The sequence below is a fragment of the Equus quagga genome, chromosome 14, assembly GCF_021613505.1.
Source record: "Equus quagga isolate Etosha38 chromosome 14, UCLA_HA_Equagga_1.0, whole genome shotgun sequence".
Taxonomy (NCBI): domain Eukaryota; kingdom Metazoa; phylum Chordata; class Mammalia; order Perissodactyla; family Equidae; genus Equus; species Equus quagga.
The window spans coordinates 21,374,658-21,402,057 of NC_060280.1; the positions used below are offsets into that span (position 1 = coordinate 21,374,658).

The 27,400-nt window shown below is 46.5% G+C and overlaps 1 protein-coding gene across 19 annotated transcripts in view; it reads right to left on the reverse strand.

Annotated features, from left to right (window-relative positions):
* PPFIBP2 (PPFIA binding protein 2) overlaps positions 1 to 27,400 on the reverse strand; it is a 144,156-nt gene that overhangs the window by 76,844 nt on the left and 39,912 nt on the right. For 15 of the 19 annotated variants that reach the window (XM_046685232.1, XM_046685236.1, XM_046685234.1 and 12 more), the window contains exon 3: positions 26,958 to 27,172. In XM_046685232.1, coding sequence (XP_046541188.1) covers positions 26,958 to 27,172 — 215 coding nt within the window. Of the gene's footprint in view, positions 1 to 13,489; positions 13,661 to 14,180; positions 14,457 to 22,348; positions 22,428 to 26,957; positions 27,173 to 27,400 lie in introns of those variants that run through there. The other 4 variants (XM_046685253.1, XM_046685251.1, XM_046685247.1 and 1 more) reach the window with 4 other exon arrangements.

Below are 27,400 nucleotides of genomic sequence, written 5' to 3' on the forward strand. Positions count from 1 at the left end.
CTCTTCCTATGGAGGGGAAGAACTTCCATTGTTTTCACAGACTCTGTGTAACAGGATAAACAACATCCATGATGATATCCTCACAGTAAACAGAGCCCAGTAGAACTCACTGCTTTCCTGTGATGCCCTCAAAGTAGGTCAAAGGCTAATGGAGAACCAGAGCCAAGGGCCAAAGCAATTCTATGGAGACCAACTCAATGTGGTCCCAGCACAGTGCTGTAAATACACAGCAAGCACTTATGTAGCACTCACATGTGCCAGGCACTATTTAGAGCACTTCACATGCATTAACTCATTTAATCTTTCCCACAATCCCATTAGATGGGTACTATTTTTATTACCATTTTACAGATAAAGGAACTGAGGCACAAAGTGTATGAACAAGGTACAAATGGATAATTTGCGCAAGTTTTGTTGTTAATGCCGAGTCGATTCTGACTCCCAGTGATCCTGTGTATAGCAGCTCAGAACCCTGCCCAGCATTTTTGTACCATCCTCTCACCATCTGGCACTGTATGAGACAATGCTCCGCTGTCATTCATAGGGCTTTCATGGCCATTTTTTTTCAGAAGTGTCCAGGTCCTTCTTCCTAGTCTGTCTTAGTCTGGAAATTCTGCTGAAACCTGCCCACCATGAGGGACCCCACTGGTATTTGAAATACTGGTGGGATAGCTTTCAGCATCACGGCAACACACAGCCACCACAGTATGACAGCCGACAGACAGGTGGTGTGGTTCCCTCACCGGGAAGGGAGCCAAGGCCGCAGCAGTGAGAGCACCAAATATTAACCACTAGACCACCTTGCCCAAGTTACTGTGTACTAAATTAGTAAACTCTGTGTTGTTATAACTTAATTGAGGAGCAGATCAGTACAAATTTTGTTTTATATATTGGGATTGTATGAAAATTCACTTAAAATAAGGTTTGAAACCGCTGTCTGAACCTCAGTGTCCATTAACAGAGGAGTGGCTAAATAAACTACGGTTCATCAATACTATGGACAATTTGTAGCATTTTAAAACATGGGGTAGATATTTATGGACCATCACAGAAATAATAGGCATCCTGGATAGTGATAACAGCCAGATCCAAAGAATCATACAGGGTGATAACAGAAAACAAAACTCTACAACTCCATAGGTATTGATAAAAGTATGAGAATAAATAGATCCAGTGTCTGGAAGGTTACATAACAACACTTACCAGTGCTCTCTTCTGGGGAAATGTCTGGGCTACAAAAAGTTGTGGGTGGGAGGTTTGGTCAAGGTGAGCTTTTACTTTAACCATAATATTTGAGCTACTTATAAAAACATTTTCCTAAATAATTAAAATACATTTTAAAATCAGAAGCACTGAGTTCCTAGAACAGTGGTTCCTTGTACATTTCCCTCCCACAACAGACTTGAGGACACCTCCTCTCCCAGCAGTCACACTGGCCCACATAACAGTGATGCTCATGGCAGAAAGGGTCCTTCTCTTTCCCCAAATCACTGTTGTAGAATAACAAAGCATCTTTCTCTCAGTCTACCAAAATCACTGTTGTCCTCTAGCAAGCTTTTGAAAGGTATTACACAGCAGTGAAATGAAGATAATGTCCCAGTCATAAGTCTGCAGTATCACCATCCTTTGCTTTTGGTGAAGTGTAGAGTTGTATGTTTTTACAATCTAGATAAGATTGACATCCTCTCAAGAAAACTGCAGTCCCTTAGCAGGGGACTGACCAGGATAAAATGTCACCTCCACTTGGAGAAGAACCCGAAAGCATCTGTGAACAGGGTCAAGAAGAATATTTTAGAATCATCATGCTGAATGCCAACATTCATCAGCCAAAGGTGAGGGTTTGGGTGAAAAAATGTATTCTCCTTATTCCAGTAATTGGGCAACAGGTTCAAATGACTTGCCAATGTCATTCTTGGATTATAAAATGGCTGTATCATCAGGGCATAAAAGGCCACATGGTTATGAAAATGTCATTCCAATTATTTAGAAATGTGTCTAAAAAGAGAGTTGGGACACAGCTCTGTTCTGTCTTACTTTAAAAAAGAGCTTGTTCTGTCAGAAGGTACACCTGTTTCCATAATCCTAAGAATGGAATTGTAATAGAAGGCTTTGATGCATGATGAGATCATACATCAGGATGCCTGAGTGATTCAGGTTTGACAATCTCTGAAAAGTCTTATCCATCTTCTCTACTAGGTAAATCAGTGAGAGCGGTTGCCCAGCTCTCCATGCATGAAGTCAGAGTGAGAGAACCACGCCAGCTTCTGCTGAGGAAAAGGAGGTCAAATGCAATTATGAAGGATGCTAAATTTCTATTCCTCCCCATTCTGGAATGGCAAGTGAATTTAAAGGAGACTTCTACCCTATGAAGCATGCTCATCCTATTGATGACTATAAATAAGAAAGAGGTCCTCTTTACTCAACTAATGATGTTAGCCCCTAGGCTAGACCTGTCCAATGGACTAATGATGTGCTATGGTATGATATACGTAGATTTGGTCAAACTTTCTCCTCTTCTATTTTGATGGTTATTTCTACAAATGTGACAGGGGCAAAATGAATCTTCTCATCCAAACTATCCTTAGTCAGAGCTGTTCCTGAATCTGTAATTCAGGTTAGTTACCTGGTATATTATGAGGGACCAAGCGATCTGTGTACTCTGTGGAGATAAAATGGCAACTACAGATTGCCATTTCCATGTCCTCTTGCATCTGGAAGAATTCCACAGTGAAACGTACTCCTTCTCTTGTATCACAGAACCAAAGCAGGATGGGGAGTTCTTCTTGTATATATATCATAACTCAGAAATTTTACCCAAGATTACTGAAGCCAAACCAACTTTGCTCCATCAAAGCTTTGCTCTCAAGAGGCTGGGCAAAGTCTTGGATGCAGTAATCCATCCTCTAAGACCCAGATCTCTTGCAGGCAAATATAAAACACAGCCCAGAATTGTGAGATCAAAGTCTTCCCCAAGCCTTGAGAGTGATGTTGCTGGGAATCCTCAGGAACAGAGACAACACAGCACCTTGACCCTTACAGGTTATGGATCTGTTTCTAGAAGACCCAAAATGCTATTGCTACTGGTGCTCAGCAGGCCTAATATACAGCTCCAGCAATCAACAGCCTAAGGTGGGACTACTTTCTTAGCCATCCCTAAGTGGAAGAGAGAAGCTTCAGGATGACGTAGCAACCACGCAGCGTGTTCCATGGTTGGGGGTCATGGAGTTGGTCATGATAGTTAATCAGCCTCAGAAATTAGGAGGGCAGTGAGAGGATGGGGACAGGACTGTGTGTGTCCAGGAAGGACAGAACTGACCAAAAAGATTGCAGCATGGATAGTGTCTCTACATAAAGGTCAGTTTAGGCTATCTAAGGACACCAGCCAATCTAAACTGAGTCCTGCCCCTACCTCTCCCACAGGTCAGTGAATAAGGAGTTTACTCTTGGTAAGTTCCTCATGCACAAAGAGCTGGATGCTAGCAGATTCAAGAAGTAAAGTAGGTTTTCAATATCTTGGGGAACATTGCATTTTAATGAGGGATGAGATTATTAGGGGATACTTAAGGCTGAGAAAAGAAACTTTATCACTATTTTTTAAAAAACTCAGACTAGGTTTTAACTTTTTACCCTTGCTCTCTTGCTAAGGAAAGGGAATGGAGAATACCAATACAGACAGAGAATTTTCCTGAACCCTGGAATCTATTGTCTAACTGTCCAGAATAGACTGGGATCATCACCTTTACTATAACCATGTGGCACAAGTGAGGGCTGCCATCTTCTTAGAGATATTCTCACCCCTCCCAGCCACCTGATCAAAGCCTTGATGGCTGGAATCCTTCCTCTCAATTTTTAAACTTAGGAACATAAAATGGTAATGGTTGTGCTAGGAGGTTCTGATGTTGTCAGTGACCATGTCCTCTTCCTTGTAGAGGAAGTTGGTTTGCAGCAGGAGTTAGCTATGAAGCCAATATGCATAGAAACACAAATGAAAGCCAAGAAATAGAGACACTGGTAGCATTCTCATCCCTGGTTCATGCTCTCTAAAAGTAGCAATATATCCCTGCCCTTCTTATTGGTCCCCTCTTGGCCTGCACAGGTTTAAATGGAGTTTCTGTTACTTGCAACCAAAGCCCTGGCTAAAGCATTTGTCTCAAAGGGTGATCAATCGACTAAAATTTACTCCTTTGGAAACAGACTTACCAGAAAGAACTCCCTGCTATTTGGATGTAGTACTGAATTACAAAGGAATTCTGCTTACTGTTGCTTGATTTGCTTGAACTGACAATTTTTAAGACAGAATTGTCAGTTCTGAGCCAACCATATTTAAAACCAGGATAATCAAGGGCGAATGGGGATATCCTTTGTGACCTAGGGTGTGTCTGTGTGGGATGTACTGGGATAAAAAAGGCACACTATCTCCTTTGTGTGTGGAATGGATGGCTTTCTATCCACCACCTGTTGGCCTCCATTCTTATTTCACACATACAGCAAGAAGGTTAAGACAGGGAATGATAGAAGATGCAAGAAGCCCATGGGCATCAACTAGGGGTGTGTGTGCAGGGGGGATAAAGAAAAATAAGTTAAAACACAATAAAATAAATAGGAAGCTGAAGTAGGGCTAAAAGATGTAAGGGTGAATGGGACATGAATACATAAAGGATAATAAGAACATGAAAACAAACTACCGTTTAAGAAGTTATGTTGAAAGAATAACATGTCCTACAGAGCTATACAAATGCCAGGCCTGGGAGCTGAGAGGCCGGAAGCTGCAGGTTCCCTTTTCCCATCCTTTGCCCAGCTGGACCTCAAGGCAGCAGATCCCTGGGGACTTTGTTGAAGGGCTTCCATATTCATGTACAGAATTCCTACAGCCTCCTCCTCTGCAAGGCACCACGCTCACTGGAGAATGAGAACGCGGAATGATTAGGAGGCGGGGCTGCACTAACCAGGAGCCATCTCAGGTAGGCCACCTCAGTTGGGGCTTCACATGCTTTAAATAGAGAAAATTATACCTCACAGAGAGACACAGAGGGTCAGTCAGGTAATTAAACTCAAAAACGTGTGGGAATAAAGGTGCAGGAAGCTCTTTATAGCAGGATGCTCTAACATTTCCTCTGTGTGATATAAACAGTTTTTGAATGATTGTGGAAATACGGAAATCATTTAAATGGCTTTGTTTAAGCTAAAAGACCAAATCACAGTTAGAAGCTGTTCATCCCTTGTACTGACAGTTTTAATTAAGTCATTCTTTTTGTGCAAGAGAACAAAAAGAAGCAACGTTTCTGATCAGGACACCTATGAACCATCTGTGAAGATCTGTACAAATAACCCAAGGGAACGATACCAAAATACTTTCAGGCTGGCAAGAAAAAAAATGTCTGAGCGACACATAGAACCCACTGTTAGCTAAGAGCCCTGGAATCAGGCCTGTGGCACAAACAGCTGAGGACGTGTTCGCTTTTCCATTGTCCCTGAAAAGATGCCATGTTTTGAGTCACATCTAAATGGCCACAATTTTTTCCTCCTTACGAGCATTTTACTACGTACTATAAGTACTATGTGCTACCAACATGTTTATTATGAGCACAGAGAGACTTTCAATAGCTAGTAATGACCAATCATAAAAAGCTGAATTTTCATTTTTGTTCCAATCTGGAACTCAGGTCAACTTTAGGTTAAACATGAGCCTTCCTGCCAAATCACCCGGGCAGCCTCCTCAGAGCCATCACTCTCTGACTCTAGTGGCTGGTCAGATTCCACGATGCCTGCTCACTCTTGGCCTGGCCCCTCCATTGTAGCTTGGCCAAGAGACAGTCATATTAGGTCTCCACAGAGTTCTGGATGCTGTCAGCACTTGATGCCATGACTAGGGGCCATGGAGAATCCCCAGGAGTATGACTCCTTCACCGCCTGGCCAGCATGTGCCAAGAGAACACGGCCTCCACATACACTCTGGAACACTCTTAGGGATGCTGGGTGAGGGCAATTCTGCAGCATTCCCTGGCTGGCATATCCCGGGAGACCTCATCAGCATTGTACTTCACTGAACACAGGGAAAGAACTGATTCCAGAACAGTCAAGAGGGGCAGATGACATGGGGGTGTCATTTGGTATGCAAGCATGGAGTGTGAGAAAAACCTAAGACAGTCAGCTTCCCAGTGTGACAGCTCTAGCCATCATGTTATTCAGAGCCAAGAGCTGCTTCTCAGAACTCCTACCTTGGGGTCCTCAAAACACAGCTGCTCTCCTTTTTCTGATATCGAGGTCTGCAGGCTTCACCAGGTAGAGTCACATTTCCTTCAGTGCTTCTAATAAGTTATGGATTCCAGTTCCCTCAGGATCTTGGCCACAGTATAAACACTGTCCCAACTGATCAGATCATGTTAAATTATATGATGGCTCCTCGCCTGTAAATACACTGAGATTTTGAACACAACACAGTGGATAAGCCTTGGCCCTGAATAAGTCTTGGGATGGTTCCCTCTTCTTTAGTCACTAAAAACATAGATGACATGTGTTTCAGCTAAAAAAGAAAACAAAAGAAAATATGTAGTATTTCCAGGCTGCCTGGTCAAGGGATCTTATCAAATCCAAAAAACCAATTTCAAGTGAGCCATGGCTTCCGGGCACAGGGGAGATGTCAAAGTCACTAAGATTATACTTTAAGTTCAAAAGCGCCACTCACATACCAAGCTTTTTAGAAACCTAGAAAATGTAGACCTTAAAAATAAGAGGACCAAGCAGTAGGAGTGCTTATAAATAGAAAAACCTTCACTAGATTCTTTGGTTAAGGAGTTTAAGGGCTTTCCAGCAGTTATAAAACCAGTTGTTCCCGGAACCAGTTCCACTTTTTCTAGGAGAGGAATAGTCAAGCTAATCTACTATTTTTGGCACAGAGTTAAAGAAGTTTCTTCCAAATGCAGAGTAGAGTGCAATCAGATCCTTAGCTACCAGGAGTCCAACAAGAGATCCTATCCTGACCTTGACCTCCTTTTGCCCTCCACCTCTTGGTTTCAAGTATATATAAGGGGAAGTGAGGTTGCCATTATCAAATTATCTAAATGTCCACCTTTAGGGAAGAGCAAAGCAAAGTTCATAAATAGCAAATGAAACAGCTTAGTTGAACAGTGTTCATGTAATCACGCTTCATTCATCTATTCAATGACTCAATTCTTGAACACCTACTAGGTACCACTCTCTGTGCTAAGTGAATGATTTAGTCCCTGCTCTCAAAAAGCTCTGTAGTCTTACAATGAGATGTGATATGCATTGTCATAGAATTGTATATAAGCCAGCAGCAGTGGCATAGGGGAGGGACAAACGGACTACACCTTAAAGGGAGAGGAGAAGCTTTTTAGTAGAGTCACCACTTGAATGATTGAGTCTTGAAAGCTATGAAAGTATTCCCCCAGGAGAAGGGGGGAATAGTATCTTTGGAACGAGTCTTCCCAATACAGATAGTCTATCCATGAAGCCACATCACTATCCTTCAGACATTCTGATTTCCCAGAACTAACACAGAAAACAAAGGATACCTTGAAGACAGTCTATCTATAAGCTCTCCAACCGAGGAGCTGGTGTGATGCACATGAGGGCTCCTGAGTCATCACCCTGGGGAGCAGGATTTGAAGTGAGAGAAATGCATTTGATTTACCAAGATCTTGCTCCAAAATTACAGCCTTGGATAACCTTTGTCCCTGCTAAATTCTCTTGATCAGGTGGCTGGATGCATAAGGGACCTACAGCCCTGGGCTATAGGAGAAGTAGGTATTTGAAGTGTGCTGGTAGCTTGTGAAAGGATGATATTAAAGCCAGGAGGAGAGTAAAAGCAGGAGGCTCTTTGAGGGATGCTTTTTCCTCATCTTGCCAACTTCAATAGACACATTGACTCATTATTGTTAAAAACACCTTCGGAGACAGAGGGGCAGCATCAGGTGCTGGGGTTGAGGGTGGAGGGGGCGCTGAGACTGTTTTAGTTCACCTGAAGGCATCAGAAGTAAACTGACCAGTTTCTCTTGGACTGCCTAGACCGTCTCTCTGAGGAGTCAACAATCAAATAGGGATGAGAGAAAGATTCATAGGTGGAAAATATGGGATTAGGTGAGGGCCAAAAGGAGGAGCTGGTCCTATGGTCACAACAGTGCCATTAACCCTACAAGATTCCCAAATGGGAATGAATTCCAACAAAAATGGACGGGAAAGGTTGCTTGGGAACTAGAGGCAGTAAGAACAACATTATAGAATGAATTTGAAAGCTGCCCTTTAGGGACAAAGCCAGCATGCAGCAGGTTTGGGAGTGACTAGGAAGGAGTAGAGATGGTAAGTTTTTAGCCTGCTCTTTCAAGATTCCTGATGGTGAAAGGAAGGTAAGTTATAAGGCAGCATGGAGAGGCAAGTACAGGGTCAAAGATAGTTTTGATTTGTTTTTTCCTAGGAATCGAGAAGAAGTATTTTCTGCCAAAGACAAGGGAGAAGTGGGCAGGGCAGAGTTGAAAGAAGAAACAGAGGAACAAGAGGAGGTGGAAGAGGATTGGGTCAGGAGGACAGGATACTGGGATAGCCTTGGCCAAGAGAAAGGATCCTGGCCCATGAAACAGAAGGAAGTTGAAAAATGATGGCTATGAACAGTTACATTTTGTGGTGAAGGGGAGGGAAGATGAGGGATTCATCTATTTGTGGCTATTTTTTTTCAATGAAGTAGGCAGTGACAATAGTTGAGAGGGATGTAAGTCTGGGGACAAATGGAAAGGTGTGAAAGAGCTGCTACAGAGAATGGGAGAGGAAAGAATGCAGGGACGAGTCAAGGGATCCCCAAGCACTATTGCCAGCCCTCAGAACTACCAACGGCTGTGCTGCTCTGGAGGATCCACAACCTGGTCAGCAAATGACCCTGGTATAATGCCACTTTGTTAAACCCTGCTGGGAAAGAGGCCTGAAGACCTCTCCAAGGAGCTGGCAGACAGGAGTCACAGGTGCTAGAGGTCAGAGATGACAAAATTCTACTTCCTAAATTATAATGGGGAATATGATGGGTGGGCATGTTGAGTGCATTGGCTAAAAACGGGAGTTACCTATAGGAAATTACGGACAGCTAAAAGCCTTGAGTAACCATACCCACTGTCATTCTCCTCGTGGTCTTAAAAAATCTCTCTGCCCAGAATCCAAGGTTGGGCACATGGCTCTCAAGTAACCAGAGGCTGTTAGTTGTGGTCGAGGTCATCATAACACTAACTAACACTAACATAACTAACACTTATGGTGCATTTTCTAAGCACTTTACATATATTGAATTATTTATCCATATTTTATAGTCAAGGAAATTGAACTCCAGGGAGGTTAAATCAATTGTCCAAGGTCACATGGAGCTTGATATGAACCCAGGGAGTTGGATCCAGGATTTGTGCTCTAAGCCAGCAGGAACAGCTTTCACAGAAGCTGCTGCCTACTTCTCTAGCTTTCACTGCAGTCCGACTTGAAGGCAAGGCAAGTCAATATCTGTAGCTGGGATGCCTGTGTGTCTATTTGTCATTGCAGCTCTTCTGGCCCAAGCGGCCAACCTACTGGACCAACCATTTGAGCACCAGATGACACAGAATAAAGTCTCACATTAGCAGCTTGAGTTAATTTCACATTCTACTGCAGAACCCAAGCCAATTGCATGGAGGATCCATGGTGATTCTATTTTCTCTGTGACTTTGGGTTGCAATTTGGCTTAAACACTGAGAGTGCTAGAAGCCAGCAGTAGTGTGAAGATGCTGACAGTGCTGGGATTTCTGTTCCTGAGAAAATAAACTCCAGCTCGGAGGGCATGGGTGGGCCCCACAGACCCTGCCTGGAACTATTTTTAGAGACTCTTTCCCGACCATGTGGGTTGGATCCACTGATCTCAAAGCAGGGCAGGGGTGAGCTGTTTGTGAGTTAGTCAGGAACCAAACAGCTGAGAGGCAAAGACCTTCTGGATGTTTGTGACAGAAGATTACCTTGTCCCTGGGCTTTGTCTGTTGGGGAAGGAGCTGGAGGACCAGCCCTGGTCAGCCTTCACTCTTAGCCACAGCCAAGCTGGCCAGAACCAGCAGCCACAGGAGCCTCTGGTTACTCACGGTGGACCAGGTCACAGCTGCCTCTTCTAGATCTTTGGTTTGAGACCTTGACCTAGAACATGGAAAGGGGCCTAGAGGTGAAGGAATGAATGGCCTGAGATGCATTGCTAGGAGAAAACCAAACTGGTCCCACCTGTTCCTTTTCAATTTTCCCTTCCTGTAATGGCCAGTAGCAGTTAACATTCACTGAATGTTCCCTGTGTGTGTGGTACTACACTAAGCATTTTACATACATCGTCTTACTTGATCCTCACAAAACCTATATGTGGCAGGCACCATTATTCCTTATTTTACAGACGAAGAAGTCCAGGGTTTGAGGTAATCTACCTAAGATCACATAGCCAGTAAGTGCGGCAAAACCAAGATTCCAACCCTGGCCTTATCTCAAACTGCATGTTCTTAATTATAATAGCACATAGTATCCAATCTCCCAAAGGCCACAGAACAAGGTCTCTTTTCTGTGCAAATGCTTCCCCTCTAGCTCTGTGCCTCCTTGGCTATAGGCATTGCCCTCATTGCCCCCAAATTCAAAGACTCTGTCTTGCTCTGAGGCATTGCCCTCTTGGACCAGTCAAAGGGTAAAGGCTCCTGGCCTGTGTGCCAGGTCACACCTCATCCAGGCACCTCTTCTTCTAGAACCACCCCTGCCCGGGAAAATGAAGGAGACAGTGATTCCACTTTCACAAGCCTGGGCTGAGAGAAACCTGCTCTCTAGGCCACCTTGGCTTGAGGAAGCATTTGAGAAGGGGTGGGTGAGCGGGGCGGACAGGAAATCCTGAAGACCCAGGCTGCAGGAGCCCACTACAGAGATGACGACTGGGGAAAGGAGGGCCTTGATGGAGTCAGCTGAGTGGGTGGGAATTAGGGAGAAGGAGGACATTGGGGAACAAGCTCAGCAAAGGGAGGGGGTATACTTGGGAGGTCAAAGTAGATATAAATGAGTAAACGATGAAATTAAACAGCTAAGTGTTCAGGGGGTTGCAAAAGGTCTCAAAGGCCGGCAGGTGGAAGAGCCTGGGTTTTATCTTCCAGACTAAGGGCAGGGGCTGGGGGCTTATGATCAGGGTCGCAAGAGAAAAGGGATTTCTTTTTTGAAGAAGATTTTAAAAAGAAGAATCTGGCAGGAGTGTTTCGGGCAGAGAATAGGAAAGATTCTGATTATACTGCCTAGGACATATCTGATACTTTGTGCTTTGTTTTCTTTTAATGCTCCTTAAAATTCTAAAAGTAGAAGAAAAATATTTGTTTTGCTATGACTCATCCTGGGGGGGGTGGGGGGGGGGCGGGGTCTGAAGTCTCCTTGCTCAGAGCTTCCCTCAGCAGACTTCCAACTGTCCAAAGGAGCCAGAGCTCACAGCCTGGGTCTTGGGACAGAAAGAGCCTTCTTACATTGCATCACAGGCAGAGTCAGTCCCCGCACAGACAGAACTTCTGCACAAGGTACAGAGTTACATTTGCCCCAGTGGCTGGGACACGGCACAAACGATCCCAGGCACATCTCAGCTGGAAGACCACCTCGTTAAAAAGCTTCATTTTGGATACAGGAAAATTAAGACTAAGTGATGGGAAACGCAGTTCTTACCTATATCCCCCCAGTATCTCCTCAATGAAACTTTTTAAACGCTTAAGATGATGGATGGAAACTTCTGCCAGAACGTCTGGTCACCTCAGCGTGCTGTCTTGGAGCTGCGATGCCCCATTCCAAAGCTGAGCAGGGGCTGAGCACAGACAGGATTTCTGCTGGGTTCTAAACCAATAATTGCCTACCTATTTGGCAGAAGATATGAGGAAAGAGAACTGGACTGGGAGAGAGAGAACAGGTTCAAGATCAGGCTGCACCGCTAATAGCTGTAAGACTAATAACCATGAGCTTCTTAGCCTCTCCCGGGCTTTGTTAAAGGAGGAGTTTGTGCTAGTTGATCCCGACAAGCCCTCAACCTCTCTACCTTTGTTCAGCTGCCTCACTTTTTACAACACAGCTTCCCACACACCACATCACAGCTACAGTAATTTTCTTAAAATACAAATTGGATCTCCCAACATATCCCATGTCACTTCCCTGCTACAAGTCCCCCTTATACAAACCACATTCCCAGAAACCCTTTACCACAGCCTTTGCTGTCCTGTGTGATCTGGCATCCGCCTGCGTCTCCCCTCCGTCACTGAGCTCAGCCACACTGGCATTCTCTTAGTCTTGAAACTGCGTGGCTCCCTGTTGCTTTAGGACCTTTGCACATACTATCCCCTTTGTCTGGAATGTTCTTCACCTCACTCACTCCTACTTCTCTTTCAGATTTCAGTCAAGTGTTACTTCCTCAAAGAATGCTCCCTGACCGCTCCTTCTCAATCTTCAATAGCCCTCGTGGGCCTTCCATTCTTCCTCTCTGCACTTAGCAATTTGTAATTTCGAGTCTATTTACTGGAACTGTTTAACCTTCATCTCCTGCAATAGATGGGAGATGCCCAAGAGCAGACACTGGTTCTACTTTGCTCACCACTGGACACCTAGTACCCAGAACTCAATAAATACTTGCTGAATGAGCGCTGCACAGGGCACACACAAAAGCCAGCAGGCCCAGTGTTTGGTTATCGCGGTTGGGGACGTCCAGAGCTGGACACTTCCTGTCTCTCTTGTTCTTCCCCAGTTACAATGTCAAACCTCTTATCTGTCAGCTGCTTGTGCCCTTCCTGCCTCTGAAAAACATTCAGCCTCAGTGTGAAAATAGATGGAGACCCATCAGAGCCAGTTTAAAGACGGTCACAGAAGAGGAAGGAGCCTGAGTTCTGTGGGTACAGATGCTACTCCAGAGCCCAACATGCTTTCATCGCTTGCTCACACCACACGCTCATGCTCATCCCCTAAAGAAGGGGCACGAGGAACTTGCAACCTAAACCCCCGGCCTCAGAGCCTTCAGAAGAGAACTCCCCGAGAGCCTTCCCCCTGGAGACAGAAGCTCTTTCAGCTGACAGCCAACCACTGTCCACATTGGATAACATCAGGACAGAGAATCAGCTCAACAACTTCCGAATTCAGTGCATTTGAATGGCAGCAGCTTCCTCTCTGTGTCCTCAAATTGAAAAGCAGGGGACACCTTGTTCTGGTCACGGTGCTTGGAGCCTCCAACGGTTTAAGTGCCAAAGCTAAAATAACTAACTTTCCTCACTCCATTCTTGCCTTTCTGTACAGAGGCTCATTCAGCAGAATATCAGAGGAGAAACAAAGACAGCTGACTGTTTTCTCCCCAGTGTCTATAATTAGATTCTCATGGAGAACTTGGCCACAACAGGGCTTTGCCGGACAAATACCTCCCCCCACGTCACCTCCCCACAAAGTGTCTCACCCCTCACTCATCTCCACGGAGACCCAGACAAAGCAGCCAGTCACTTACCCTCTTCAGCCACGCAAAATGCTTGTAAACGTCAATGTCCCCATCCATGCTGGGCACCCATGTCAGCAGTTAGATTCCTTGGTTGAAAAAGCCCTTTTTCTGGCTGGAGACCAAACTCTCTCCTCTTCCTTGCCTCTGCCCCCTCCCCCTCAGAACGTCAAGCTGTGTTCAAATTTCCCCACTTCCCTGGCCTGCGTCCTTCAGCCTTTCCCTAAACAGTTTCAGATACACAGCAGCTCAGACCAGCCTGTGCTGCTCCAGTATCCTCCCCCACCGCCCCCACAGGCACACACGGGCACCAGCTCTGGGATTCAGAGTCTGCGGAGCAATCAGACCCAGCAAAAAGGTAGGAAAAAAAGAGACTTGGACAGGAGTTGTAAACACACCACACACACACACACACACACACACACACAGAGGAACATTCTTTTCAGTGATAATACCAGAGGCTGCCAGAGGGAAACAGTCTTGAAGAAAATTCCTCGTCTGGCTTCCCCTTTCTGGAGTGGCTGGAACTCATTACCAAGAGACCCCGATTTCCTGTCTCTGCTCCATTCTGCATTTACTCACAGGCTCCCAGCTGCTCTCAGTTTATTTGGGACTGGGGAGAAGACTAAAAATAAGCGCTGCTCTTGGAGGAGCCGCTGGTTCCCACACACAGCCTGACCCCCACCCCGAAGCCCACGCCTACCCCTTTTCCAGGCCGGCGTCAGGCTGTGCCCTGAGGAAAGCCTGTTGTTTCCAAAACGGAACAGACTCGGAACCAGCTCCAGTCTGGGTTCTTGTCACTGCTGGGGGTTTGTCGTCCTTGGCGCTGGTGGCATTATCCCCAGAGACAGACTGCCGCAACCTCGGAGACCTCTGCCACTCGCCCACAAGGGGGAGTCTGGCTCAGAGCTGCTGTAAGCCACCACCACAGGGCTTCCTGGGGCCGCACTCTGTGCCGAGATGGGGTACAGCTTCTATCAAGTCCCAGACCTGCCTCGCTGGCTGTCCCCTACTCCAGACCAGCTGCTTCACAAGCCAGGAAGAGGGAAAGGGTACGGCCACTTCATGTGTGTGTGTCCCTGAGACTTAAGGAGAGCTCCAAGCAGGAGCCTTGGGAAGGCAGTAGCTGGCAGACAGGGAGCTGTGTCTGTTTTCCTTTTGGCAGGTCACGTGCGGGCTTTCCAGGGTGGCCTCACCAGCACTTCCCAGATGCTGCCCCCTACCTCTTTTGTGAGCTCCCCTAAAAACAGTGTTTCTCCCTTGCCCAGCCCTTAACATGCGGCCTTTGGCTATGAGTGATTATGAAAGCGATCTTTGATGTGGGCGCAGTGGGAACTGTGGTTACATGCAAGGGTTCTGAGCTCTGCTGCCATAAATGACTTGCAGACGCACATCTTGTGATTGTGTGGGCCTTCCCAGTGCCCTTGGGGGTCACCAGGAACTCCCAGCCTGAAGAGAAGGCTGTCAGCATACCCCTCGGCAAGGCATCAACATCTACCACCATGGCCCAGAAGCATGGCCGGCCGAGAGACAGCAGAAACACGTCTGGCAGCACAGTCCCTGACAGGCTGGCCTGGCTAGCCCACAGAGATCACAGAGGCAGCAGGAGGAGAGCTCCGGCTAACAGCTGGCATGAAAGGAGGAGTAAATTCCCAGAGACACACCCAGATCAGAGGCCAGAAAGGAACCGCAAGCTCTGCTGCACATGCCCTGAGCTCTAGACCCTTCTTCCCACCTCTGGCCCAGCTCCACCCAGCCAGGGTTCCCTCCCCAGAACTATGATAGGATATGTTCACGGAGAATACCTCTGAGGTTGCAGGAGTAGGTGGGCCTTTTTAGTTTCTTCTGTCTAAAAGCCTGGGAAAGTCAAATGAAGAATTCATTCGGTCAATACACATTTGCCCAACATCCAAGGCAAATGAAAATGACTTCCTGCCCCAGGCAAACAAAGAATTACCACGTGGTATGTGGTAAAGGTGTTTCTGGGGCTCCAGGGAGAAGAGGCAGGAGAGCTGACTTGGGAGCTGGACTGGGAGAGGTGGGGCACAGTCCCAGCCACTGCTCCCCTTGGAGGGGGCTCAGTACCCTCTGGTAGGTTCCAGTGCTAGAGAAGGAAAGAGGTGACAAGGCATCAACATGGCTGCTTCTCAGCCTTGCTAACTCCTACCTGCCCATGGGGAGCAGCTCAGGGGCAGACCCTCCTCTTACTCCTCCCCAGCACCCACGTTCCTCTCCACTTCGCCCCCTCCCTGTTGTACTGAACCACAGCTGTTTCCATGTCTGTCCTCTGCACCAGACTGGAGGACTGCATCTGAGCCCTGATTCACTGCCCTAACTTCCATGCCTAGCACAATTCTTGGCACATAGTAAGAACTTAAACATTCTCTGAATGAAAGAATGAGGCTCAAATGGTAAGACTGGCAAGACAAGACCAAAATTCTACTTGGAGAAAATGAGTCTTGAAGGCCTGTTTCCCCAGAGTAAAGATGCTCGACTCAAAGAGGAAAGGACAAGGCCAATTTCATCTATTAGCTCAACTCCTGCAGGACGACTGGGCAGGAGAGGGAGGAGAGGAGGGAGAGAGGAAGGAGGGAGGGAGGAATCTGGCCAAGTTGCAGCCAAATTCTTGACATATTTTTATAGTATCCTCAAGTAGCAATTCTTACCTCAGCCCTTTTTTTAAAAAAATACCAAAGTACATTTTATTTATATTGTAATTCAACTCAAAAATCCACAAAATAACACTCCAAAAGACCCAGGAGCAGGGCATGTGTGAGTGGCTGGTGGGCTAAGTGAGACGCGACAGAGACAGGAGCAACAGGCATCTTTTCACTCGCTAACCCCCAGGGGGCAGCTGGCCCAGGCAGCTCCATCACCATGCTGGCGAGGCAAACTAATGACTATGCCACCCCACTCAGAAGGTCAGCCAGCCAGGGGCACCTCACAGTGGTCCACAGATGGGCTTCAGGGGATCATATAGGCCTCTGAATATGTTCATAAAATATATACAAAGTACTATTTGTATGTATAAAATCACTATTTCTCTCAGCAAGTTTTCATCAGATTATCAAAATGATCCATAACTCCCAAAAGATTAGAAGCCTGGGTTTTATCTGGCCTAAGCAGTTTCTCTGAAAGGTTTAGGCTGCCCTTATTAAGGCAGAGGGTGGGGGGGGTTCCTGCCTCCATCATACTGCGCCCGTAAGGTAGAGTCTCAGGGATTCCCTGGATCCATGGCTGAAGAGAGAAGTCCCCAAGAACCACACAGGGTAGACAACCAGGGGTCATTACAGCCACTCTGACAGCCCTCGGGGCCTACCCCAAAGCAGCCCACTCACCGGCAACCAGACTTAAGTCATTACTATCTGGAATATGAGGCCGCCAGCTGAGGGCAAAGGGCAGGTGACTGGGAGACTCAGCATTTGGGGGGTCAAAATGCAGCTAAGAGGCCACAATGGGAGAGTTTGGACAGGGGAAGTCATGCAGCTTGCCCTCCTCCTCATCCCAGGGCCTAGAAGGGAAACCCAGGAGAGTCACCCACCTGGCTGGAATCCCATGTATGTGTGGGAATGACTGGGAGTGGGGTTCCCAAGCAAAAAGGGTTTTGCTCCTCTTGCTGGCTGCCAGGATCAGCAGCATCTAATAGGGCCAAACTGTGGACTGAGAGGTGTCTGGTGGGTCACATGCCATTCTATCAACCTATCACCTGCATCCTGAGCCCTGGCCTCTGAGCCACAGTGAAAAGAGCCAGGACACCCCTGGTAAGTGAGATACAGGCTTGTGTCCTTCAACAGCTGCACTGTGCAGTGGGTCTGCCTCTGGGCGCGGTGCTGGGAAGGGAAGAGCCCAGCCTGAGGACACTGCTACTCTGGGCTGGCAAGCAAGACCCACTTGAGAAAAGGCATCCTGGCCCCCACAGCCCAAGTCCCCATGGTGCATAAGCACAAGAACCCACCTCCAAAATGGGCTAGAACAAGAGTCAGCAGTCTTGTCCTGTAAAGGCCTCGATGGCAAATGTTTTACGCTTTGTGGGCCACATGGTCTCTGTCATACTCTCAACTCTGCAAAAGCAGCCACACCCAACACGTAAATGAATGAGCGTGACTGTGTTCCAGTAACACTTTATTTGTGGACACTGAAATTAGAATTTTATATCATTTTCACATCACACAGTATTCTTCTTGTGATTTCTCATCAATCATTGATAAACATAAAAATCATTCTTAGCTCATGGGGCATAAGAAATAGGCAGCGGGCCAAACACAGCCCATAGATTGCTGACCCCTGGGTTAGGACAATGCTTCCCCATCTATAATGAATCTCCTGGGCTGGAAGACACTCTTGTAAAAATGCAGATTCTGACCCAGCAGGTTGGGAATGGGGCCTGAAATTGGGCATCACTAATAAGATCCCTGGTGATGCTCATTCTGCTGGTCTCAGGACCACATTTGAGTAGTAAGAGGTTGGGAAACCACTTTCAGAAGTTTCTTGAAGCACAAGGGTACTGAGCAAGTTTGCCTGGAAGCATGAATCCTCTGGAGCCTGCCTACCTACTAGCGAGTGCCTGAAAGGGCAGAAGGCTCCTGGTGGTGTGGCTCTGGCAGGCCTTCGTTGCGGGTGGAGAGTGGGTGGGTGTCTACATGCTCAGACCTCAAGTTATGCTAACCTGGCAACATCACCCCCATGTCCCCTGGGCCTGAGCAGGAAATTTAGTGGGGAAGGATTTATTTGCTCATTCACCAGTGTTTGCACATTCTTGGTCATTTATAAACATTGGTTCTTAGGGACTGAAATAGTCTCAAGTCAGGTCTGAAAGGAGCCAGATCTCTAGATCTTAGTAGGGTACAATTTACTGTGGGGGGTGGGGGAAAGCCAAAATCCAGGAAAATTAAAACTGCTAAGTTTACAGTAGCTAAAGGCCCCCAATCTTGGATGCTGTGTCAGGAAAAATGTATTCAAAATCTCCCAAAGTACAGGAGGCTTCTCTAGGGCAGGGCCTGGCAGCTAGGACTGGGGGTTGGGGGGTCAAGAAACACCTCCTGGAAGGAGGGAGCCGTCCTAATATCATCCCTCGAAAGGCACTAGAATTAAGGGGTTGGGGGAGGTCTTCTCACCTTTGACAACAGAACACCAGGCCTTGCTCCCAGAACCAGCCCTCAGCCCTCTGGTCTTCCTCCCTGACCAGAAACAGTGGGGCCTCCAGGCCTAGCCTTTGTCCAGTGGGTTCCAAGAAAAATGGGAAAGAACTCTCTTTGCCAGCTGACCCAGGTATACTGTCTAGCAGCTTCACTAGTGGGAGGTGTTTATGTCATCTTTCCAATTAAATTAAATAAAGCTATTTTTCTCCTCTAAAGCCCATACCTTCTCCCTTGGGATTTAGACTTCCCAGAATTTGTCCCTGGCTCCCACCTAGTGGCTTCTTCCAGTACTGCACAGACACAAAGAACCCCACCCAGCCCCAGCCCCACCCAGGGCGTGAGTCCATCTGGAGGGAAGCACAGGAAGGAAAGCTCTGACACCTAAGACATTCTGAGCTCTCATTCCTGTTCACACCTATAGGGAGAGGGTGAAAAACACTGGAAATTGGCTCAAATAGGCTCAATTTTTTTTTCTTGAAAAATAAGCACCAAATTTCCCCTTCTCTCTTCTAACATCCAGAGAAAAACATTTTCCTATAAAGCCCTTTCTGTAACTTTTCAAAAGGAATATGTTCAACATGCACATATCCTGCCCTGTCTTTTGTTCCAGGTCCTGGGTGGAGAATGGAGATACAGAGACGAATCACATGGCAAGAGAAACTCAAGCTCACAGTTTATAATTCATAAAACAGCTTTCTCTCCCCACCTTTTTTGCAACTCCTCTGGCTTTTCAATATGGTAAACAGATTTGCTTCTTTGGCCAGAGTGAAAGCGTGGAGGCTGAATCTGGCAGGAACACAGGTACTTTGTCTGAGGAGCTGGGAGCTGAAGAAGCCGCCATATGTGACAAGGTGCTTGAACTGATGAGGGGAGTGGCCGTGGGCCTCCCGGGCCTGGGTCTCTTTCTTTGTTTCTTAAGAGACTAGTTAAGAAGGTAACTGAGGTCACCTGAACCTATGTAGGATGTCAGAGATGAGCACATATCCTAGATGGGGCCTCATTTCCCAGCCCAGCCAGGCCCAGCAGAGGCTGCCCATTGAGGACATCCCATTCCACTGCTCCTGCGATGTCGGCCTCCACTGAACCCTGACACAGGCAGCTGCACCTAGAGAGGCTCCCTAACCTGTCTCCACTTTGGAAACCTAAAGGTCTAGACTGAGGAAGGCAGAGGCTGGTGCCTACCAGGAGGGTGCTCAAAATAGCCCCTACACAAATGACAGGACTGGAATGCTTGGCCAGCTCTTGCAGACAGATTGTCAAACCAGCTGTCATTTCCAGTAAGAAAATTGAGTCCCAGAGGAGGGAAGAAGAGGTTCACCCAAAGCCACACATACCAGTGGCAGAGCGCTGGCCTTTTAACTCATTCCTACCTCCCACACTGCCTCACCCCGGCTCAGTGCACTTCCATCCGCCCAGGCACAATGACCAGGACACCTGCAACCTCGCAGAGAAAAGCACGGGTTCCTGCTGGGTGGCCAAGGCCGCTCCATGAGCCCAACTTCCAAACAGAGGCCCAGAGTGCAGCCCCTCTGCAGGTTCTCTGCTAACCCCTCTCCTACCCTGGAGCCTGGGCTCTGCCCTAACTTGCCCTCACGCTGCTGCTGCTGAGTTTGCCTGCCTTGCCTTGGACTTCATCCTGAGCCCCTGAAGCCTCAGGTCCTCACCAAGGAGCCCCCTGACCCACATCCAAAGCTACTAAATAGCAGGACAGACTGGCGCCTTGTAGGAGGTGAGGGGTCTATGTGTCAGACCATTAGAGAAGCACCGAGAGCTGCTCCATCTGGAGACTCTGCTGGCTCTGGTATCTTTTGGGCATCGCCCAGAGACCTGCATCACTGGGTCCACTCCCCCTCACTAGCTGGCTGTCCCCAACCCTGCAGGGCCCACTGGAAGCTGGCAGACTAGCCACTCTATGGGCTTCACCCTCCAGCTCAGCCATGGATGTACCCAACCGGCATCCACTCAGCCAAGCCAAGCAGGAGTGGAGGAGCAGTGACACCACTTCCAGGCCAAGAAAAAGCCCCACTCAAGGGACAGCCAGATTCCTGGAAGTGGTCAAAGTGCCACCAGCCCCTTCTTGTCTGTCAGGGCCACTGATGAGCATCTTTCTCCTTTCCAGCCTTCAGGACCATCTGGTGGGATTCAGGGGTTCTTGACCAGACACTGCCACTCTCTCCTTGAGGGCATCATTCCACACTTCACCAGAGGTCTAGGAGGCAGCCACAGGGAGGGAGGGGAAGGAGGCTGCCACTTTCTGGAACTTGGCTCCATTCCTATCACAGCAGAGATGCCTCAGCCATCCAGCCTGGGCCTCAGCTCCATCCGCTATGAGTACTGATCCTGAGCTTGGCCCTGACTGCCAAACATGAAAGCACCAAATTTTCATCCCGCGGGTCACACTGTTCTGCTGTACCACAGCAGAGGACAGCCTCACTGATGCTTCTCTGCAGGCAAGGCCCCAGTCTGCCTTGAACTCCAGGAAACTTTCCCTATACAAGAACCTCATCTAGAGTTCCCTGGTGCTCCACCAGACTTTCTGGGGATGGGTCCAGAATTCAAGTAAGATACTGCTCCCAGAACAAGGAAATTGAGGCTCCTTGTTGCTTTCCTCAGAGAAGCCCCAGAGGGTGTCCTCAGCTCAGAGAGACCCACACATATCCTTCCAGGCCTGGAGCCCACCTTTCCCCATTCTACTGGTGGCCAAGGAAGGCAGGACCCCGTTTTAGGCCCAGAGCCCTGGAAATTCACTCACAACCTAGTGCCACTGAATCCTGGGCAGGTCTGCTCTACTTGGTCTACAGGATGAGTTTGGTCTGTTTATAACTATCTCTAGGCAGAGTCCTTGCTGCTGCCAACCATTCTGTGCCCAGCCTTGCCGGCACCCAGGAGAGGAGGAACTAGGCCCACTGTAAAGGAACACAGCTGCCTACAGTCTTTCTGACTATGATGCACTAGGAACCAGGAACTCCCTCTCCATTTAAGACCTAAAGATGAGGGTTCAGAACTAGCCTGACTGCTAGTTGTTCTATTCTAACACCAACCTCTCCCCGACACCCACCGCTGCCTCTCCAGCAGCCCGTGTGTGTGTGTGTGTGTGTGAGTGTGTGTGAGTGTGTGTGTGTGCGTGTGTGTCTACCACAGATGCCAGCACCTGTGCCTGAAGAACTAAAGTCCTTGATGAACGGCAACAGGAGAGGATTCTGTTTCGTACCAACGATCCTCCCCTCTCACCACAGCTGATTGGCCTTTGGGTGGACACCTGACCTGAGGGCAGCTGATACATAGCTGTGCATAAATCAAAAGTCTTTAATTTCTGTTTCTTTGCACTTAACATTTCTTCATAGGCCTGGAGGGCTTAGCTCAAAAATTATGAGCTAGGTGAATCAGATTCTCTCCTTCAGGAATTTGAGTTAACACACACACACACACACAAGGAGAAAACACAAAAAGAATTTGTCAGTCAACAAGAATCAAACCTCAAGGACATGTGGCAGTTGCTCTGAGTTATCTTCCTAAGGGTAATTCATTTCCCCCACTTCATCATGGGTCCTTCCTGACAGAGGCCACCTCCCATTATGGTGAATAAAAGTGCCAATACTGGTTTCCCAGCCTCCCTTGCACCTAGGGTATGCACATGCGAACAAATGCTGACCACTGGGACCATACAAGAAGTTGGCTGGAGGATTTTGAGAAAGATTTTCCTTCCTAAGGAAAGAAAACCAACATGTCCTACCTCTGTACATGGTTGTATCTGTGCAAGGACACGTTGCCTGGAGCTCCAGTAGCCATCTTGCAACTATTAGGTGACACACCTAGGGAAAAACCAATCCCCTGAGGATGGTGGGGCAGAAAGATGGGACGAGCCAGAGCCCTTGAGGTCATCCCAGAGCCACTGATTTAACCCTGGGACCCCACCCCCCCCACCATCCTCTGGATATCTTGTTAGCAACATATAAACCTCCTATTGTTTGTTACTTTACTGGAGAAAAAATCTGACAGATATGTCACAAGGCAGAGTTGGACCATGTCAGACCAATGTATGACATAGCAGTAACTCTGAGGTATATGGCAAAACCAGTGTCTATAGAAGAGAATAGCGCAAACACATGAGGGATACACAGGTATTTTGAATGAAAAAGCACAGGACTGCCTGCCTCATCCCTCAAGCTCTCTTACTAGTGTCAGTTCCAACTCTAAGCCACCTGGCTTATTTTTTAAGTAATTCAAGTGAGTCTCAGTGGTTCAAAGAAGTGCTCCTCAAACTTTTTATTGTGCATATGAATCACCTATAGAAGGCTCAGTGGGTGAAGGGTGGGGGGGGGGTCCATATTTTTCATTTTTTCAAATTTTATTCTTTAAACAAGCTACCAAGGGATGCCAAAGCTGCTGGTAGACTATAATGTGAGTAGCAAGGGATTCTAACTAAAAGTCCCAATCTAAAGCCAATCTAAAAAATACCAGTCGGTTTGTTCACTGCTCTGGATTCTATTTCCATACAGATAAGACCTCCTAAGGAATGTGAGTGCACCCAGATTGTAAAACGACTTCAGGTCTGCAAGACCCAAAATACACACAGACTTCTCTGTCCAGAATCAAAACCTTAACTTCCAGCCCTGGGATCCTGGAATGTTTATATGAACTTTTGACCCCTCAAAAGTACACCAGGCATAGGTTGCTGATGGCCATAATTACTCTAAAAGATTCATGAATGCAACAAACTGTTGGGAAAATCTCTCCCAAGGAAGGCATTCTCCTAATCATTGTAAATAGCCCCCAAACAGACCTGCAAATCTGAAGGCAAGCTGTTTTCTGCAATGCGTCTTGCAAAAACCAACAACCAAGTTGACTGCCTTTGGATCAAAAATATTTTTTAAGAATCTTTTTCCAGTAAATTATAAAAGTTAGATCCATATTTCAAGCCACACACTAAAAATTCTTGCAGATGAATTCGAGTTAACCATGAGATACAAAATCAAACAATAAACCTACTGGAGGAAGTTACAGCTGAATATTATTTGATCTGAGGTTGGGAAAGGCCTCTCTAGAGATGAAAGAAAAAGAAGAAACCCAGACAAAAAAGACTGATAGAGCTCATTATAATCCTTTCAAAGTCCCTATCTCAAGAAGCACCATAAACAACATTTTAAAACAAAGTGAGGAAAACAAATGCCACAAATAAAGCAAAGGGCTAATTTAAATATATATTAAAAAGCACTACAATCCTAATAGAAAAAAATTACAGAATATGAATAACCCAGGGTGGGGTAGGCAGACCCAAGGAACCCACAGTGATCTCTGAGGTGTATGGGGAGAAAATGTTAGAGCTATTTTTTAACCTGTCCTTTAAAAGTCTTTATTTGGGACTATGGTTTGTAATTTACATATATGAGGACAATACTGTGTATGTGAATATATATATAGGGAGGAGAATTTTTTTTCAGTTAGGGGTATGAGATCAAAAGTTTAGAGATCATGGGGCTGGCCCCGTGGCCGAGTTGTTAAGTTCACGCACTCCGCAGCAGGCAGCCCAGTGTTTCGTTAGTTCGAATCCTGGGCGCGGACATGGCACTGCTCATCAGACCACGCTGAGGCAGCGTCCCACATGCCACAACTAGAAGAACCCACACCGAAGAATAAACAACTATGTACCGGGGGGCTTTGGGGAGAAAAAGGAAAAAATAAAATCTTTAAAAAAAAAGTTTAGAGATCATACTGAAGAATAAGTACTAATAAACTGATGAAAAAAAATGTTTAACGTTCCTACTAAACAAGGAAATACAAAAATGATAAAAAGAAAACATTTTTCCTATGGAATTAGTTAAGCTGGTTTTTTGGTTCTTTTGGTAAAGAAGATTCACCCTGAGCTAGCATACGCTGCCAATTTTTCTCTTTTGTTTCCCTTGAGGAAGATTAGCCCTGAGCTAACATCTGTGCCAATCTTCCTCTATTTTATATCAGGGTGCTGCCACAGCACAGCTGATGAGAAGAGTAGGTCTGTGCCTGGGATTCGAACCCTCGAACCAGGCCACTGAAGCATAGCGTGCAGAATCTTAACCACTAGGCCACAGGGCCAGCCCCCAGTAAAGCTGTTTTTTTTAATCTTAGTGATTGTTGTTGATCACAATGCACCTCAAACCCTGCCAGTGAAAATATAAACGAGTAAAATCTTTCTGAAAAGTGGTTTGGAAAAAAATGTATCAAAAGGCTTAAAGAGATTAATACTTTTGGATTAGATTTGCCAGATTTATCAACCGCGTCAGACATACTTATAAAAATTATTCATTACTTACCTAAAACTCAATTTAACTGAGCATCTTATATTCTGTCTGTTAATCCTACTTTAACTCTATAATTCTATTTTTAGGACTTTATTCTAAGGACATATCTAGAGATAAAGACAAATTTCTGGACAAAGACATTCTCTGCAGTAATGCCATATATTAGTGAAAGATTAAAAATAACTTAAATGTCAGTATTAAAGAAATGGTCACATAAACCCAGGCACATCCACACAAAGTAAAAGCCCATAGTCATTGTAAACTATACAGAGAAGAATAAAAGTGAGCCGTTTTCTGTACTTTGGGCAGATTGGGCTTTTGTTGGGGAATATACTTCAGTGAATCTCTTGGTTCTGTGATGGTAAGGTCCTGGGCAGAGGTGAGAGAAGGCATTTAAATTAAGAAGGTGTTAAACTGCTCTGCAGCCTGATAAAAGGTTCAGGGAACAGTGGAGAAGGCTCTGTCTGGGAGTTTCCAAGGGGCCTCAGGCACATGGTGACAGGCCAGCCCAGGACAGAGACAGTCAACAAGTGACTCTCAGAAAGGGATTACGGCTGATGGACATCGGGAGTGTGACATCCGGTATCCAATATTGGGTTTTAAGTTTTGTTTATTGCATTGGAATATTCCTCATATAAGTTCACCATCCTTTACCTGCAATTCTGACACACAAAAAAGCTCTAAAAACCAAAAGTTTTCTTTTTTCGTTTTATTAAAAAATAATGTCGGTGTCTAACTTATTTGGCAGCAAAACCTGATTTGAACTGGCAGGAGAATATTTATAGTCTTTATCTCACTTCATGCAAATATTCATAAATTTTGCTGAAAAAAATGTTAATGTGTCTCCTACCCTGTAGCTGTTAGAGAAGGTATATATTATATGATACACATGCACTGTCTCACCTCCCTAAAGTTTAGTAAGTTCTGAGTTCTAAAACCCATCTGGACCCAATGGTTTCAGATTGAGGGACTATGGACCTGTAATTTTCTTGAGGCTTCATAAAATTTTCTTTAAACACTGCAGCCTGAGTCAGTAGAGTGAGCAGGAATGGAAGGAGGGATCAGCGTCCCTGCCTGGGGTAAAGTGGGCTGTAGAAAGCTGCAGCTGGCCAGAGAGGTGGGCAAAGAAGGTCAGAGATGATTGGAGAGAGGCCAGGATCAGCATCGTAAAGCTGGAAGTACAGTAACAGCTAGAGAGTTCCTGATGGAACGCGAGGGAAGCAAAGAGGAACTCTCTGCTGTGGGAAAGAGAAAGAGAAAACTAAACTACTGAGGTGACCCCCCACTGCAACTCCCAATCATGCTTAAAAGTGAGCAGAAGGGCAGATGAGGACTCAGTCTGTTATCAGCACAAGTCTGAGAGGACCACCAAGGGCTGTCTTCACCGGGGAAGAGATGAGGAGCAGGTTTTCAAGCCTAAACTACCAGACCCACCTGAGACCCATCCAGCAACCTTCTCCACCATCCTCTCTGGGCAGCATCTGGTTCTATTAGTTTCCCAGTGCTGCCTTAACAAATTACCACAACCTTAGTGGCTTATAACAACACAAATGTACTATCTTACAGCTTTGCATTCCACTTTAGAGACACGAAGCATTTCTAGAGCAAGGAGGTCTAAAGAGTAGGTGCAGCAGTAAAGGAATGAATGAGGTGACAAGGTTCTAGTTTGTTCTAGTTTGTTGTAACAAACAAGGAGTAGGGGGTACAGCCAAGCTCCAATTATAAATTTTATATATATATATATAACTCCAATGTTGTATGTTATACATATAATCCTGGGGGAAAAATCTTCATATTTGCTCTTCTGTGGCCCAGAATTTCCCCTTCTCAGGAGAGAATGACTGGGCGCACAGGCGGGCTGACTGTGTAGTTTAAGTTGCTGGACTGGGCTCCACCCTCCTGCTGGGAAGGACCACTAGCGGGGGTTGGCCAAAGCAGGATGGGAGGCCAGAAAAGGCTAGAAGGTGCGCCTGTGAAGTAACAGCCCCAGGCAGCAGTGGCATTCCATAGGCTCCATGATTACATTCCCCAGTGGTTCCCCAAACAGGCCATGGGCCTACTTACCAAGCTGTCCTCGAACCACTCCTTTATGTAGGCAGCTGTGGGGCCTGGGATCTGGCTTAGGAGGGATGCTCTTTCCTGAGGATGGTCCAGCATCTCCAGGGCCAGCCTCAAGTCCTCGACGAGATGGAGCACTGGGAAGGGGTTCATGTAGGAGGCCGGGGAGGCCAGTCCAGGCTCACAGGTACCATCACTAATATCTGCACCTGTTTTAGTGCCTGGAACAAGAGAGATGCAGGAACCTCGTGAGAAGGGTGGATGCCATGGGCAAGGAACTGGTGAACAACAAAGGTAATGAAAGAAGAGGGGGAAAGGATGGATTAGAAGACCACCTCTGTCTCAGCAGAATCACTTACAAAGTGAACTTTGCAGAACTCATCTTTAATCCTGGGCTGGGCATGATAGGAAGAGACCTGTCAGAGGTGGATAACTGTGCCCATTGGAAC